Consider the following 16349-nt stretch of genomic DNA (forward strand, 5'->3'; position numbering starts at 1 on the left):
GCTGATCGTGGCCGTGTGCTCTTTGTCCGAGCTGTATGATACAACGGCTTACTGGGACAAACTGAAAAAGGAGAAGGCGTGCTAATTAACTAGCTAGCTAGCAGCACAAGATACCTTAGCCGTCTTCTACTGTGTCTAGCAAACTTGCTAGCAGTATTTTTTACCCCCCCCCCTTTTCTCCCCAATTGTATCCTGTCCAATTACCCCACTCTTCCGAGCCGTCCCGGTCGCTGCTCCACCCCCTCTGCTGATCCGGGGAGGGCTGCAGACTGCCACACGCCTCCTCCGATACATGTGGAGTCGCCAGCCGCTTCTTTTCACCTGACAGCGGGGAGTTTCGCCAGGGGGACGTAGCGCGTGGGAGGATCACGCTATCCCCCTCAGTTCCCCCTCCCCCCCGAACAGGTGCCCTGACTGACCAGAGCAAGCGCTAGTGCAGCAACCAGGACACATACCTACATCCGGCTTCCCACCCGCAGACACGGCCAATTGTGGCCCAATCCCAAACCACCCCCCTTACCCACTCCCACTCCACCTCCGAGTGTCACTCCAAGTGAAGTTTTTCCACTCGCAGCTGTGGAGGGCCCTCTCAATTGAGGGGGAGAGTGTATAAATGCACAGCCAGATGTGGGACGGACTCCCCACTCCACCGGAACCGACCGGGACGGGGAGGCAGCCGTTACCATGGCAACAGACAGACGCCACGCAACCCTTGTTTGCATGGCTGCACTGCTTTTACACGATGTGCACGATGCAAGAACGTGCTTGGTGTGAGTGGGCTACCCAGCCCTCTTAAGGGAGCCTGGGGTAACACGAGCCACAATTAGCTCATCGTATTTCATATGAAGAGCTCATTTGCAAAACCTGATAAATGGGCCATTCTTATAATGAACAAAACCTGTTTGGGACTCCCTGGAGTGCACACAGGAAAAAGACGTAGGTGATTTATGGGAAGAAATCGTTTACATTATGACTTGTAATAACAAATATGAATCAATATAATTAGATAGCCTGCATAAATAGGCTATATAATGAGCAATGATCAAACTTACTCCCGTGCCTCTTTGGCAGCATTTCTTGTCTTTGTGAATAGGCTTGCCTTTTCATGCCGCAGCCTAATCAGCTGCCTTGTCTGCTCCACTGCCACTGTAAATAATGGCACGGATGATGTAAACTTGACGCGGCCCTAGATCTATTTTGATTTATTTTTACGTCGGCTATGCACGAATGCAGGCGTGTGAGTTGGCTACAAGTCAAGCCATCTAGGGATAAAGTGATGCTCTTCTATTTTTGGTTTCATCTTTTGACGCCACGTTCTGTGATTTTGTTTGAGGCTGTGAAATCACAGTGCGAGGAAGACACAAGTTTGAGTCCTGTGGCCGGTCTAAAACAACTGACAGCGTAGGGAGACGGAACTTATATTTATACGTGGTTTCTTCAGGCATCGCGTTCGCAGGCGCCCTTCCATACTGCGCTTGCACCGATGCAGACTCGCTATTTAAGGGTTTGATAGTCGCACTCCACGCTAATTGGGTTGGGACAGCCCTTAACATGGCGAACCTCGGCCTGAACGCGCAAACGGAGGGGGAGTGGATAGGGGGTGGTTTGACATTGGGCCTGTGACTGTAGGGACGCCCGACCAAGCCGAAAGTAACATGGGGATTCAAACCGGCGATCCCTGTGTCGGTAGGCAACGGAGTAGACCGCCATGCCAGCCGGACTCATGCTAGCAGCATCGCTGTAATCGAATATGCTCGCTGTGACGTGGCGCAAAATTGGCCTGTTCATTTTTCAGGTAAGCGACCAAACCCACGAAGCAAAGTGAGGCGACACATAACTGGTGTCCCTACTAATACGGGGACCCTTCATCAACACCAGCGCCTGACGATATCAATCAGCAGTACCCTCTGTCTGTCATCGTGTAGAAAATGCTTATTATTGCCGGTAATATCCAAAATATTGTCATATTTAACAAATATAATGTTGGTAACAAGTAGGCATCAATACAATAAGTGTAACAGCAGCATATTAAGTAATGTGCTGGATCATGTACAGTAGCTAACAGCTTTAATGCATTGCAATTACTGGTTGACATTGGCTTTTAATAATATTTCTGTTGAATAATTCGCACATCCGCCCTTTGTGGCAGAACGTGTAACCACTCTTGGGTGACTGTATTACCTGCTTTGGAAATTATGTATGTTTGTGTGAGCCGTGGCATAATAAGAAATGCAGTTAGTAAAGACCTTATCAGTCTGGTCAGTACCTCCCCCTTTGGTACCAGTACCTTTAATAGTATTTTGTAACCCATTCCTATCTCTGGTATATGTGGCGGCAGCCAACCACTTCCTTTTTTTTTTCTTCCCGCCAGCCGGTTTCTCTGGTGGCGCATAATGCATGCAGAGCCCTACGCTTTTCCCACCAGATCCAACTTCACAGGTGCCCCGTCAGCTGTAGGAGTCAATGGTGTTGGGACACATAAATCCCTACCGACTCCCCACCGTGGAACAGTGACAATCCTGCTTCCTGCAACACCCAGCCAAGCTGGAACCGACACCAGAGTCCAAATCGTGAACCTAACTGTAGGGAATCGAATGTGTTTTTCCACTGTGCCACCCGAGCGCCTCCGTCCGCGTCTTTTTGAGGGTGACTAAGAAATTACAACAGTCACACACAGTCGCCAAAAAGGGGAAAAAAAGAGCAAGAATTACCTCACAGAGGCATTCACAGTTCATGAATAATGACCAGAGTTTTTCCAGCCATTAAGTACATGTTTCATGTTCCTTCAGAATTATAAAAAAGAACCTGGAGCCAGAAGGAGAATCAGACTTAAAATCCCATTGACCAAACATGTACCAGTAAATAAACCTGCTGACAGACGGTTGGCAGGGGCAATATTCTGACACGCCAAGCCACTTTTCTATTTTGTCATTGTACCTTAAAGCGAATTGTATTCTTACAATGAAATGTGTTCTCTGCATTTGACCCGTCCTATTGTATAGGAGCAGTGGGCAGCTGCGGCACCCGGGGACCAACTCCAGTTCCTCTTTCCATTGCCTTGGTCAGGGTCACGGACAGGAAGGAGTGTCAACCCCAACAGGCATGTCTTTTTGATGGTGGGAGGAAACCGGAGCACCCGGAGGAAACCCACACAGACACGGGGAGAACATGCAAACTCCACACAGAAGGGACCTGGGACAGCTTGGGGTTTGAACCCAGGACCTTCTTTCTGTGAGGCAACAGCGCTGACCACTGGGCCACCGTGCCGCCCAAGCATGAACATACAGACAGAACCAAACATACGCAGCACTATTCATCATCCAGAACCGTTTGTTGGAGGGTCGACTTGGTGCTGGGCATCCTCCCTATCTCAACCTCAATCACTTTGAATTTACCTAAATGGGGGGTTCCTATCCTGCACCAACACTGCCCATCGGCACATTCACATACACGCTTAAGTACATACGGTTAACCCTTACACCAACCAGGGTTTGGGTTCACTTCCCTTTTGTTGTCTTCGCCTTCAACCTGCTATCATGTAAAGCGCATTGCATTGCATTTTTATGTACTCAAATGTGCACAAAAAATGGAGTCTGACTGAATGGCTGATTGATGTTCTGGATTTTGAGCGGGTCAGTGATCCTCTCCGCTAAAAAGATAAGTGCCAGTCATTGCCTGGATTAATGACAGCGCCAAACCCGAGAGTTATGGGGAAGGCGAGACTAAGACACGGCTGTGTAGCTTGATGACAGCCTCTAACCAATTGGTTTTCTTAAGCCCGACACAGGGCGGGCACGCTGTCCTACACTGTCAGTCTCAATGTGTCCTCCCTACTTGAGATCCTCGGGAATGAAAGATGAGCAAAAAGTTCACCGATTAAGTTATCTTTAGTACAAAGTAAAATACATTATATTTAATATTAAAGGGTAATTCCGGTATTTTTAAACCCGGGCCCTGTTTCATCATCATTCGGGGTCTCAATGACTAATAGGGGGAGGAGGCACAGTGGCACAGTGGTTAGCGCGGTCGCCTTACAGCAAGAAAGTCCGGGGTTCGAACCCCGGGGTTGTCCAACCTTGGGGGTCATCCCAGGTCATCCTCTGTGTGGAGTCTGCATGTTCCCCCCGTGTCTGCGTGGGTTTCCTCCGGGTGCTCCGGTTTCCTCCCACAGTCCAAAGACATGTAGGTCAGGTGAAATACTAAATTGTCCCTAGGTGCGAATGTGTCGGCCCTGTGATGGCCTGTCCAGGGTGTCTCCCTGCCTCCCGCCCAATGACTGCTGGGCTAGGCTCCAGCATCCCGTGACCCCAATTGGGATAAGTGGCTCGGATAATGGATGGATGGATGACTAATAGGGACTAAAACTTGTTTTGAGTCGGTCCAGTATTGAACGAGAACGCTTCAGCCGGCAGCCACAAAATGTGCTGCAATGTATCCTTGGGGCCAATTACGCCCGTCAAAGTACGTCCACTAAAAGTGCTTGTTTTTGCCACCGATAGGTTCAGACTCTTACTATCAATGTCTGTCAACATGATGGAACGGATCCCTACAGAGATAGACCCTTTTCTTTACACTTCGTTTCTTCCAGTCTGTGTTGCAACATCCCTTTTACTGCTGGTTCCACATGTTTACAAAAGACGTCGCACCGAATCTCATCAGAGCTGACCATTCATCTGAGTTAGCATAGCCTCAGACACAGAGGAACTGCTAGCAATAATTCATTTCCAAAATCACGGCTGGATATTTAGCCGATTTCGACAGCGTGGATGAGACATGTGAATTCGATGGCCACTTGTGTTTATTTGAGCCCGAGTATACGGAGGATAAGGGGCTCCTAGAAACTGAAGAGAGGACGAGGAGAGCGAGAGAGGGGCAACAGGCAGAGGAGGGTGAACCAGCTTCTTTGGCTGGCAGTAGCCATCACCCGAAACTCATGATCGGGTTGGCGACTGCCGGTTTCATAAACCAATTGCTGTCATTATATATCAGGATGTGATCCCAGAAAGTTGAATCAGTTCATCTGGACTCAAAGTTTGCTTGTTTTTTTTGTTTTGTAGTGGATTTCCCTCCCCCTTTTTCTCCTGACTCTTCCCGAGCCGTCCCTTTCGCTGCTCCACCCCCTCCGCAGATCCGGGGAGGGCTGCAGACTACCACATGCCTCCTCCCATACATGTGGAGTCACCAGCCGCTTCTTTTCACCTGACAGTGAGGAGTTTCGCCAGGGGGACGTAGCACGTAGGAGGATCACGCTATAACCCCCTGCTCCCCCTCCCCTCTGAACAGGCACCCCGACCGACCAGAGGAGGCGCTAGCGCAGCGACCAGGACACATACCCACATCCGGCTTCCCACCCGCCGACACGGCCAATTGTGTCTGTAGGGATGCCCGACCAAGCCGGAGGTAACGCGGGGAATCGAACCACCGATCCCTGTGTTGGTAGGCCACCCGGACGCCCTGGACTCAAAGTTAAGTGCGAGAAACGTTGCACCGCTCATCTAAGCGACTTCGTTAGTCTCAGCTGACTGCAGATCGTCCCCAACCTCGTCCACTAAGTCAACTAGATGAACGACGACACGTTTCCCCCACTAAACTAGCCACAGCTACCCTTTTCTGAAAGACGGGTTTTGGGTCCGCGTTTGAAGACGGGGGAGTGACTCTGCAGGCCTGACCGGAGCTGAAAGGTCATTTCACAATATTTCGACAGCATGTGGCGAGAGGCTGCAAGACTAGATATAGAGAGAACAGACGATTGATAATTATGCTGCACCCAAACCATTACTCATATACCAACGATGCAAAGGGAGGCCCAGAACATTCCCCCGAGGAGCAGAAAGAGGCCAGCGCTTTTACTACAACTCTGCAAAACAGCTCGTGTCGCTGGAGAGAATATAACAGAAGGTTGAGGATGCCAGCATCTGAATATATTAGCTTTTGTGACGTCCGCATGATGGAATTCTCTTCTGAACTGGACGGCCGTGATTGTGCAGCAGAAGGTGCACGGCGTCTCGCCGGACCGCTGGACGGCTCTGCTCACGCTGTTATCTCGTCATGGCTGTTAACTCAGGAATGGACAACGCTCTTTGAAGTGGGTAGTAGCTTTTCCCCCAACAGGGGAGCACAGACGGGAGAAGAGCGGTCTTTCAGGGGAACCGATTGTTGCTGAACACCGGCAGCGTGGGGGGAAGAAAACACTTCCATTCGAGAAAACGACGGTGTTCTGAAGACCATCGGCCGCTGCAGGTTCAAACGGGGGTCAAATATGTTTTAAATATTATGACAGAGGAGAGAGAAAGAACAGACTTGAGCGTCTGCACACGTGTTAACTTAGACACGAACGCACACACACACACACACACACACACACAGCTGTCAGGCCGCTGGCCTGAGAGAGAAAGGAATGAGGGATACGTGGTCTGTCTGTACAAACCCGCAGAACAGCAAACTGCACCGGTTAAGATGACCAGACAACCCTTGAAAGTGCAGCCGTACCACGCCGTCACCGAGGCCAAGGTATGGCTGTGACTGCATGGGATGAATATTCATACAGCCCCGGCGGCGTCTGAGCAAATGGCTGCTTTTCGCGAGCCGTTAACCAGAGACTCGAACTCGTGTTCACGGTCCGGAGCAGCAAAGAGGAGGGTTGAATAATGAAGCTGCTTTCTCCGATACATCGCTCGGGCAGCACACGGCGCGGCTTCAAACCCTGCACACTTCTGCAGCCGGTGCAAAGCTCTGTGGTCTTCGAATCTGATCCAATACAACGTACGGGAGCCGCGAGACGGTCCCGAGCCGAAACCGCCGCGAAACGATTTCATCAACAGTCCCCCCAAAAATAAACCAAACTTAAGCGTCAAAAGCTAATTGCCTGATCTTTATCTGCTTTTTCGTATCACGCGGCGGCCATTAGAAAGATAAAAAAAGAAGAAGAAGAGATAAACAGAGTGAGGAAAGAATAAAACATCTCTCCAAATATGAAATATGAAAAGGAGTTGCCAATATCTGTGCGCGCCAGAAGAAGAGCAGGATCTGGTACTATTTTTGCCAACGTGGCGAGAAAGTGAGAGCGCGAGAGAGAGTGAGTGAGAGAGAGAGAGAGAGCGAGCAAGTGAGAGCACGAGAGACAGTGAGTGAGAGAGAGAGAGAGAGAGAGCGAGAGTAAGTGAGCGAGAGAGACAGTGAGAGAGAGAGAGAGAGTGAGTTAGAGCACGAGAGAGAGTGAGTGAGAGAGAGAGAGAGAGCGAGAGTAAGTGAGCGAGAGAGACAGTGAGAGAGAGAGAGAGAGCGAGTTAGAGCACGAGAGAGAGTGAGTGAGAGAGAGAGAGAGAGCGAGAGTAAGTGAGCGAGAGAGACAGTGAGAGAGAGAGAGAGCAAGTGAGAGCACGAGAGAGAGTGAGAGAGAGAGCGAGCGAGAGTAAGTGAGCGAGAGAGACCGTGAGAGAGAGAGAGAGAGAGAGAGAGTAAGTGAGCGAGAGAGACCGTGAGAGAGAGAGAGAGAGAGTGAGAGCACAAGAGAGAGTGAGTGAGAGAGAGAGAGAGCACGAGAGAGAGTGAGTGAGAGAGAGAGAGAGAGTAAGTGAGAGCACAAGAGAGAGTGAGTGAGAGAGAGAGAGAGAGAGAGTAAGTGAGCGACAGAGACAGTGAGAGAGAGAGAGAGCGAGAGAGTGAGAGCACAAGAGAGTGAGAGAGAAAGAGCAAGTGAGAGAGCGAGTGAGAGCACGAGAGAGAGTGAGTGAGTGAGAGAGAGAGAGAGAGAGAGTAAGTGAGCGACAGAGACAGTGAGAGAGAGAGAGAGCGAGAGAGTGAGAGCACAAGAGAGTGAGAGAGAAAGAGCAAGTGAGAGAGCGAGTGAGAGCACGAGAGAGAGTGAGTGAGTGAGAGAGAGAGAGAGAGAGAGTAAGTGAGCAACAGAGACAGTGAGAGAGAGAGAGCGAGAGAGTGAGAGCACAAGAGAGTGAGAGAGAAAGAGCAAGAGAGAGAGTGAGTGAGAGCGAGTGAGAGCACGAGAGAGAGTGAGTGAGAGAGAGAGAGAGCGAGAGTAAGTGAGCGACAGAGACAGTGAGAGAGAGAGAGAGCGAGAGAGTGAGAGCACAAGAGAGTGAGAGAGAAAGAGCAAGTGAGAGAGAGAGAGCAAGAGAGCACGAGAGAGAGAGTGAGAGTAAGTGAGCGAGAGAGACAGTGACAGAGAGAGAGAGAGAGAGAGAGAGCAAGAGAGAGCACGAGAGAGAGAGCGAGAGTAAGTGAGCGAGAGACAGTGAGAGAGAGAGAGAGAGAGAGCGAGTGAGAGCACGAGAGAGAGTGAGTGAGAGAGAGAGCGAGCGAGAGTAAGTGAGCGAGAGACACAGTGAGAGAGAGAGAGAGAGAGAGCGAGAGAGAGAGTGAGAGAGAGCACGAGAGAGAGAGCGAGAGTAAGTGAGCGAGAGAGACAGTGAGAGAGAGAGAGAGAGAGAGAGCGAGAGAGAGAGAGAGAGCGAGAGAGTGAGCGAGAGAGACAGTGAGAGAGAGCGAGAGAGTGAGTGAGAGCACAAGAGAGAGAGAGAGAGCGAGCGAGAGAGGGGGATGTTATAGGGGCTGGATCACTGTGTTTTTACACATAACACATACCAAAAGTGTTATTCCTGGCAGGAAGACAGAGGATGTGTGCACGAGTGTGTGTGTGTGTGTGTGTGTGTTTGTGTGTGTGTGTCTGGTGGTGGTGGTGGTGGGGGCATTCCAGCATTCATGCCCATGCCAGTGCACACCTTCAGTGTTCGGGATCCAATATCAGACATGTGAGCTAATGCGAGGGGGAGAAAACCCACGGGGGGAAAAGGGGAGAAAATGAGGATTTCCCGGCTCCCAACGTCACGGGGGCTTTAACAAAGGGATTGCGGGCGGTGGACTTTACCCTCGCTGACCACAGCTACGCTGGGCAAAAGCCTCACCGCTTATATAAAATGCGGGAATTATCTCCGGATCGGTGTTTGCATAGCACTTTTCGAAACGGCTGTTATAACACGCTGTGCGAAAACACAACACACGGACCACGCCGAGTTTGACAACAGGGAAAGAACATTTGGGGAGGTTCGAGTTGGACTTGACCTCTCTTGCCTCCGTGCATCCTCCGAAAAGCTTTTACAATTTCCATCATGTGATTAGCACTGATATTCCTCTTGGGGCGGCCGTATAGCTATGTCTTTGATGTGGGCTGAGTGCAGTGTACCACCGCATGTGTGTGTGTGTGGTGTGTGTCCATATCTGTGTGTGGTGCAACTGTTGATGCCTGAATAATTGGAGGAATTGCGGCGTGGGGACGTGGGGTTGGGGTAAATGGCACTCACCCAGGGTTCTGAAGGGCCTCTGCTGGGGAACCAGGGAGAAAAAGCCAGGCTTCAGGGCGTTCGTGATGACGACGTCGAAAAGCTCCTCGAAGTCCTTCCTGTAATGAAGTGAGATGGGGTGGGGGGGGGGAGGGGTCGGTAGGAAGGAAATTAAACCTCTCAGAGTGGGCTCAGTCTTAAGGACCACCCTTATACAGCATCCAAAGGTCTTGCGTTACACAAGCAAAAGGAAAAAACAAGAACATTGTTGTAGACAAACACTTGTGTAGAGCCGAAGGAAAACACCGACCACGGACGGGTATGGTGTGCGTGTGCAAAGCTGCAGCATCCAGAGCGATTCTCCGCCTGACAAAGTAAACTTTTCAAGAAGGCAGCACACCCACCAATATAGGCCAACCGGTACAGAAAACGTGCTTTCCGGCACTGTGTAGGCCCGCGTAGCTGTATCATATCTGCTGGCATTCACCCAGCTCTCTCGTACGTGGGTGAGCTTACTGACTCACTCGCTCTCTTGTGTTTTCTGTCAACCCCAGACCGGCCTGGGGTTTATAGGCTATGAAGGACACTTCTCCGTGTAGTTAAATTCTCTATGCTAGAGCCATTTAGAAAAAACAACAACAAAACGCAGGAGAGAAAGATGGATGGCTGGTCTAACGAAACAAAATGTTGTGATTCATGTATTTATAAAGTCACTAACTTCACTATAAACCAAGAAATGAGATTATGTCAAACTTCCCAAACACTTCCTCACCCTGGTCAGACTGCATTTTATTCAGGCTAGAGAGACTGAGAGTGAACTGTAATGTGATTTTTAGGATTTTGCATATGCCTGTGAAAATGTTGGAGCACAACTGTTAATGCTATGCTAACAAGTAGAAAGGATTAGCAGTTGGCTTCGGAGAAGGTCTATTTCCCTTCGCTTTAGAGGAGGTGCTAATGATCCCTGTAGACGTCCAGCAACGGGGCTAAGCTAGGACATGTGCCTGAGAAAACGTTTGAGCAAAATTGTTAATGCTATGCTAACAAGTAAAAATGATTAGCAGTTGGCTTCGGAGAAGGTCTAGTTCCCTTTGCTTTAGAGGAGGTGCTAATGATCCCTGTAGAAATCCAGCAACGGGGCTAAGCTAGGACATGTGCCTGAGAAATCGTTTGAGCAACATTGTTAATGCTATGCTAACAAGTAAAAATGATTAGCAGTTGGCTTCGGAGAAGGTCTAGTTCCCTTCGCTTTAGAGGAGGTGCTAATGATCCCTGTAGAAATCCAGCAACGGGGCTAAGCTAGGACATGTGCCTGAGAAAACGTTTGAGCAAAATTGTTAATGCTATGCTAACAAGTAAAAATGATTAGCAGTTGGCTTCGGAGAAGGTCTAGTTCCCTTCGCTTTAGAGGAGGTGCTAATGATCCCTGTAGACATCCAGCAACTGGGCTAAGCTCACCATTCAACATACCATCCAACTGCACGCAAAGACATTAAAAAAAAAAGGTATGCGCGAGTTTGTCTGACTCCATGTAAGTAGGACACTTAGTAAAAACCCCAGAGACCAAATTATCCCTTTAACAACAACCGATAAAACTGGTAATGTATGCAACACCTGTCAGAAGCAGCTAACGATTACTGACAGCCTCCCTGGAAGAGCTGGTGGGAGTTGGCTGGTGAGGGCCTGTCCAACAGCCCTGGCCTTGTTGTGTTACTTCTCACGGCTGACTGTCGCTGGCCTCCAGCCTGGAGGAGCTGACAGGGGGTGAGAGAGGAGCCAGAGGGCAGCACGGCTTCCGATCTCAACCAGAGGCTCCGTGATCCTCCTGCTAGCTGGAGGGGAAAGAGTGGATTTCCCATTGTGAGGAAGTCATATTTTTAGACTGGATCACAAGGTCTGGGAGGTCTCCAAATAAAGTGACTCAGATGTGGGGGACAAGAGCACCCGTCCACAAGAGTAGCCTCTAAACATGGAGTCAGTCACATAAAAAGAGAGTCAGATTTTGGGGGGGGGGGGGGTCCTCAGGATTTGCGGGATCAGATTTTCAAAAACCAGCTCACTGAGAGAGAAGAGAGCTCTCTGCAAACATGCGTATCACTGTTTTTCTAAGAACAAAGCAACACTTTCCCAGAACAACTGCCCTCAACCGTCGAGATTAGAACCGAATGATTTCCTCTTCTAATTTACCGCAGAGAGAACTGGCATCGCCCGACCTCATGAGGGGCCAATCCAAAAACATGGCCACAACCGTAGAAGAGACCGAAACACAGGCAGACAGACGCACAGAAAAACACGCAGCTGGGCTCCGGCTTGACTGCTCGGGAGGCAACACATGCTGTGGTGTCAAAGGTCGAGAAGCAGGCCGAGGTGAGCGCAGGCCGGCGAAGCTGCAGGGAAATGGGGGAAAGGCAGAAAAGAAGTGCAGAGCGAGCGCGTTGCTCTGCTTATAGTTGAACAGGAAACGCTGAAGGGGGAGGAGAGGGTTGAGCCGGGGCCGCGGAGGTCCCACGAGGCAGATTGGCATCCAGAGCAAAAGCGAACTCCTTCTCTTTTCTGCTCGGCTACAGAAGAAAGAAGAGCCAATCAGCTCAAAGGACAGCGTGAGGGAGTAGATCTCATCTTCGGCAACAGAGAACACAAGTCGGCATGCAAAGACAAGAGACAAGGGATGTATTATGTCGCCTTTAAACAAACACGGGTTTGAATTACCTTTGAAGATTCTGCCTATGAGTCGACGAGTGGCGAGACTGTGACATCTGGTGTAACCTCAGACCCAATCAATCAATCCGTATTTATACGGCAATGACTTTATTTATATGGCAGCGATCTTACAACGCCGTGATGCCGTTATTCCCCAGCCAGTGTTAACAGGACACACTCCCAATGTAACGCTAATCAGTGGTCCCTGCAATTTGCATACGAAACCCGCGTTCGAACGCCAGTTTCGGTCGTTATGCAGCTGTGCTGTTTATAGGACGGGGATACCTGCAGCTGAGACCGACTGAGTCACTTCGACGAGTGCGGGGAGGGTAATCCCACTAAACCCCGTGTCCACATGAACCGATTCAACTTCTCTGGCAGACAGAGTAAACGACGAGATAAATGATAAAATCAAATAAAAATAAAACAGCGTGAAGAACCTTGGCAGCTTTCTTTTAGCGCGGCGTCGCAGGTGTGGGGTAATTTGCAGCCTCCCCTCATCCCAGTTTACAGCCTGCTGGGCTCGTTTCTGGATTTCTATTGCCACCCAGATCTGAATCCGTTGCCCTTTCCATCTGTTACTCCTGCCGTTTGCAACAAGACAGGACTGAAACCACCTGGCAGCACACGCCACAATAACACCTATGAGGTCTCTGAGCAGGGTTGTTGAGCTACACGCCGAAACTGTCAAGGCAAGTCCACATTTACAGGGCTTTAAACACAAGCTTGTGTTTTTCAAATAAGCACAAATACATGTCGCTACATAACTCCTCCTCCCCACTGGGACCGAGGTGAGAGCGGTGGTGATGCACACAAACACATACAGCTTAACTTTCCATAATGTTGGGGTGTCCGGGTGCCGTTGCATACCAACAAGGGGCTCGCCGGTTCGAATGCCCGTGTTACCACCGGCTTGGTCGGGCGCCCCCTACAGGCACAATTTTCCGTGTCTGCAGGTAGGAGGCCGGATGTGGGTATGTGTCCTGGTCGCTGCACTAGTGCCTCCTCCGGTCGGTTGGGGCGCCTGTTCGGGGAGGGGGGGGGACTGGGGGGAATAGCGTGATCCTCCCACGTGCTACATCCCCCCTGGTGAAACTCCTCACTGTCAGGTGAAAAGAAGCGGCTGGCGACTCCACGTGTATCGGAGGAGGCGCGTGGTAGTCTGCAGGTCGGTGCTAGAATGCATCGTCTGGAGGGAGGTGGGAGGGAACTCCGCTGCACGTCATCAAATGCTCACAGTGGAGTCACGGATTACGTTGCTAGCTAGCGTTGTTCAACGCTAGCTTTATAGTTATTTAGCTGTGTGTTTTACAATCCACGCTGACATGTCTAAGATCGGTTGACTCTGCTGCGAGCATTTGATGAGGTGCAGCGGCGTTCCCGCCCACCTCCCTCCCCTCCGGACGATGCGTTCTAGCGCCAACCCAGTCTGCAGCCCTCCCTGGATCGGCAGAGGGGGTGGAGCAGCAACTGGGATGACTCGGAAAATAGGGTAATTGGCCAGGTACAATTGGGGAGAAAAATACCCCCCCCCCCAAAAAAAACCCCAACTCCATAATGTTGGGTCATCACTTTATCATATCATTTTTTTTTACATATTAAACTCTACACCATCTCATGATGGTGTAACTTCATATTTGTTTACTGCCGTAGCTGTAACCACTCGGTTGTATTAAGCTTCAGTAGTGCGGTTGCGATGCCCCAGTTTCCCCCACCTTGTTCATAAAGAGCTTCCTCTGTTGCAACCTGTTCGCACAACTCATGTAGACCAAGAAGTGTGTGTGTGTGTGTGTGAGTGCATATGCATGCGGGTACGCATCTAATCATTGCAAAGTGGTCCTGAGGCGAAGCGCGCTTCACCGAGGCTACAGCAGACTTGTGTTTTTCTGCAGCCTTCTCGCTGCTTGATCGAGCGCATAACAGGCTTTTCGCTGGAATAACAAGGCCTGACCACACTGTGTATACTGCAAAGGGCTGGAGGGCCGTTACACAAACACACACCGCTTTCCGCTAGGTTAACACAATACCGCCTTTGGCCAAGAAAAATAGCTACAACACTATTATGATATAATACTCTGCTAATTACGGCGCAAGACTACAATATAAAACCAGTAACTCGGCGCAGGGTCTCGCTAAGACGAAAAATCCCCACGATACACCTGAACCTATAAAAGCCAATGGGCCGCTTGTTAAGAGACGGTGCCTGTCGTTCGTAGGGAAATCCGTGTGCGCGCCGTTTACGGGCTATTCCGGTGCGTAGGCGGCCCGGGGTGCGACTGTTGTGTAGCACATGTGTGCGATGAGTACGGCGAAACTCAGGGCAGACATGCGAACCCCCCCGGATGACTGAAGGCGCGACCGGTGGTATGCAAGAGCTGTGAGGAATGTTGGGGGGGGGGGTTTGGTGATGATGGTGACGGTGGGCGGGTGTGCAGGATCGGGTGGGGGTGGGGGTGGGGGTGGGGGGGTGTTGAATGTCTGACTGGGCTGTTCTGTGACTTTCTTTTACGTATGCGGGAGGGTAAGGTTGTCGATAGTGACGTGGTTATGTTGTGTGTGTGTGTGACAGGCTCACCCCAGGATGTGTTCACAGATGAGCCTGCAGTAGTCACTGTGAGAGCTGGTGATGAGCAGCAGGACCTTCCCGGCGTTCTTCATGCTGCGCAGCCAGCTCTTGACCGAGTCGGAGCAGGGCTGCAGGTACCGGCCGGGGTCCCTCTTCACACTGGGGAAGTAAGTACCCGAGTCATCTGGAGACACACACAAACACACACACACACACACACACACACACACAGATGTCATGCCAAGTCTGGCTTGGAAGCCAAGGCCTCCGTGCAGAATGTATTTGACAACATCAGTGTTAGTCCTATTAAAGAAGTTGTTTGCACGTCTGCGGGCACTGACTTTGGCAAACACATCTCATTTTCAACTCTTGCACCCGATTTTAATTCCAAACACGGGTCCCTTCTGGTTTCGACAGTCATCGACACAAACGAAAACAACCTTTTATGGCCCCCGTAACACATTTAGGACACGTGTTTAGCAGCCAGTCCCTCCATCAGTCATCAGCTGTGACGAGCGAGCGAATGGGACGACGTTAGTGAGTTTGAAAGAGGGAAAGAAATTGTCCAGTCCGGCACCCCGAAGACAAAAAAAACCAATCCCAAAAACACAAAAACAACGGCAAACCAGCAAACACACACAAACCTGCAGCAGGAAAAGGAGGCCGATGAGGATTTTACGAGTCTTTAAACCGCGCTGTGTCGAGTCTCAGGCGAAACGAACCTATAAGTGGGATTAAATTCCTGACCGACAGCGAATTTCAGAGAAAAATGAACAACAGGTTTGGAGGAATCGAAGCACACGTGCTTCCATTTTCGTTCCGGTGAGACCGAGCGTGATCAGCGGCCCTCCTGAAGACGTTTCCACGAGCGTCCCGGAGACCTCTCGACTCATATGGTCTGCATCTCCAACTGGACGGATGAACCGTGTCTCCTGTTGCTTAGAGAACCAAACCGAATAGAGTCCGTGCGTGGCGCCGCTTTGTGACGCGGGGGTTTAGCGCACGATTCTGAACAGCCGTCGTTTGTGCAAACCCCACAATACGCCACAGCACGTGAGACGAAGCCGTGACAAATTCCCTATCACAGCATCTCCCCTGACTTGCGATGTTGGAGCGCAACAAACAGACACTGGGGACAAGGTCCTGGGTTCGAACCCCGGCCCGTCCCAGCTCCTCTCCGTGTGGAGTTCGCATGTTCTCCCCGTGTCTGCGTGGGTTTCCTCCGCACGCTCCGGTGTCCTCCCACCATTAAAAAGACATGCATGTCAGGGTTAATGCTCCTGTCTGTGCCCCTGAGCAAGGCAACGGAAAGAAGAACTGGATTTGGTCCCCGGGTGCTGCAGCTGCCCACTGCTCCGGTACAATAGGATGATGGGTTAAATGCAGAAGACCGATTCGATGTAAGAATACGATGTCAAAGGGCGTCGGGGTGGTGTGGCGGTCTATTCCGTTGCCTACCAACACGGGGATCGCCGGTTCGAATCCCTGTGTTACCTCCGGCTTGGTCGGGCATCCCTACAGACACAATTGGCCGTGTCTGCGGGGGGTAGCCGGATGTGTGTATGTGTCCTGGTCTCGCTGCACTAGCGCCTCCTCTGGTCGGTCAGGGCACCTGTTGGGGGGGGGGGGCTGGGGGGAATAGCGTGATCCTCCCAAGCACTACGTCCCCCTGGCGAAACTCCTCACTGTCAGGTGAAAAGAAGCGGCGGGCGACTCCACATGTATCGGAGGAGGCACGTGGTAGTCTGCAGGCCTCCCCGGATCGGCAGAGAGGGGGTGGGGCGGCG

At 50.9% G+C, this 16349-nt stretch overlaps 1 protein-coding gene across 1 annotated transcript in view; it reads right to left on the reverse strand.

Annotated features, from left to right (window-relative positions):
• The window catches only part of nt5dc1 (5'-nucleotidase domain containing 1), a 71289-nt gene that overhangs the window by 17916 nt on the left and 37024 nt on the right, over positions 1 to 16349 (reverse strand). The window contains exons 7-8 of the mRNA XM_056294449.1: positions 14572 to 14746; positions 9318 to 9415 (exon numbers count right to left, since the gene is read on the reverse strand). Of these exons, the coding sequence (XP_056150424.1) occupies positions 9318 to 9415; positions 14572 to 14746 (273 nt within the window). The remainder of the gene's footprint in view (positions 1 to 9317; positions 9416 to 14571; positions 14747 to 16349) is intronic.

Source organism: Lampris incognitus, chromosome 15, assembly GCF_029633865.1.
Source record: "Lampris incognitus isolate fLamInc1 chromosome 15, fLamInc1.hap2, whole genome shotgun sequence".
Lineage (NCBI taxonomy): Eukaryota > Metazoa > Chordata > Actinopteri > Lampriformes > Lampridae > Lampris > Lampris incognitus.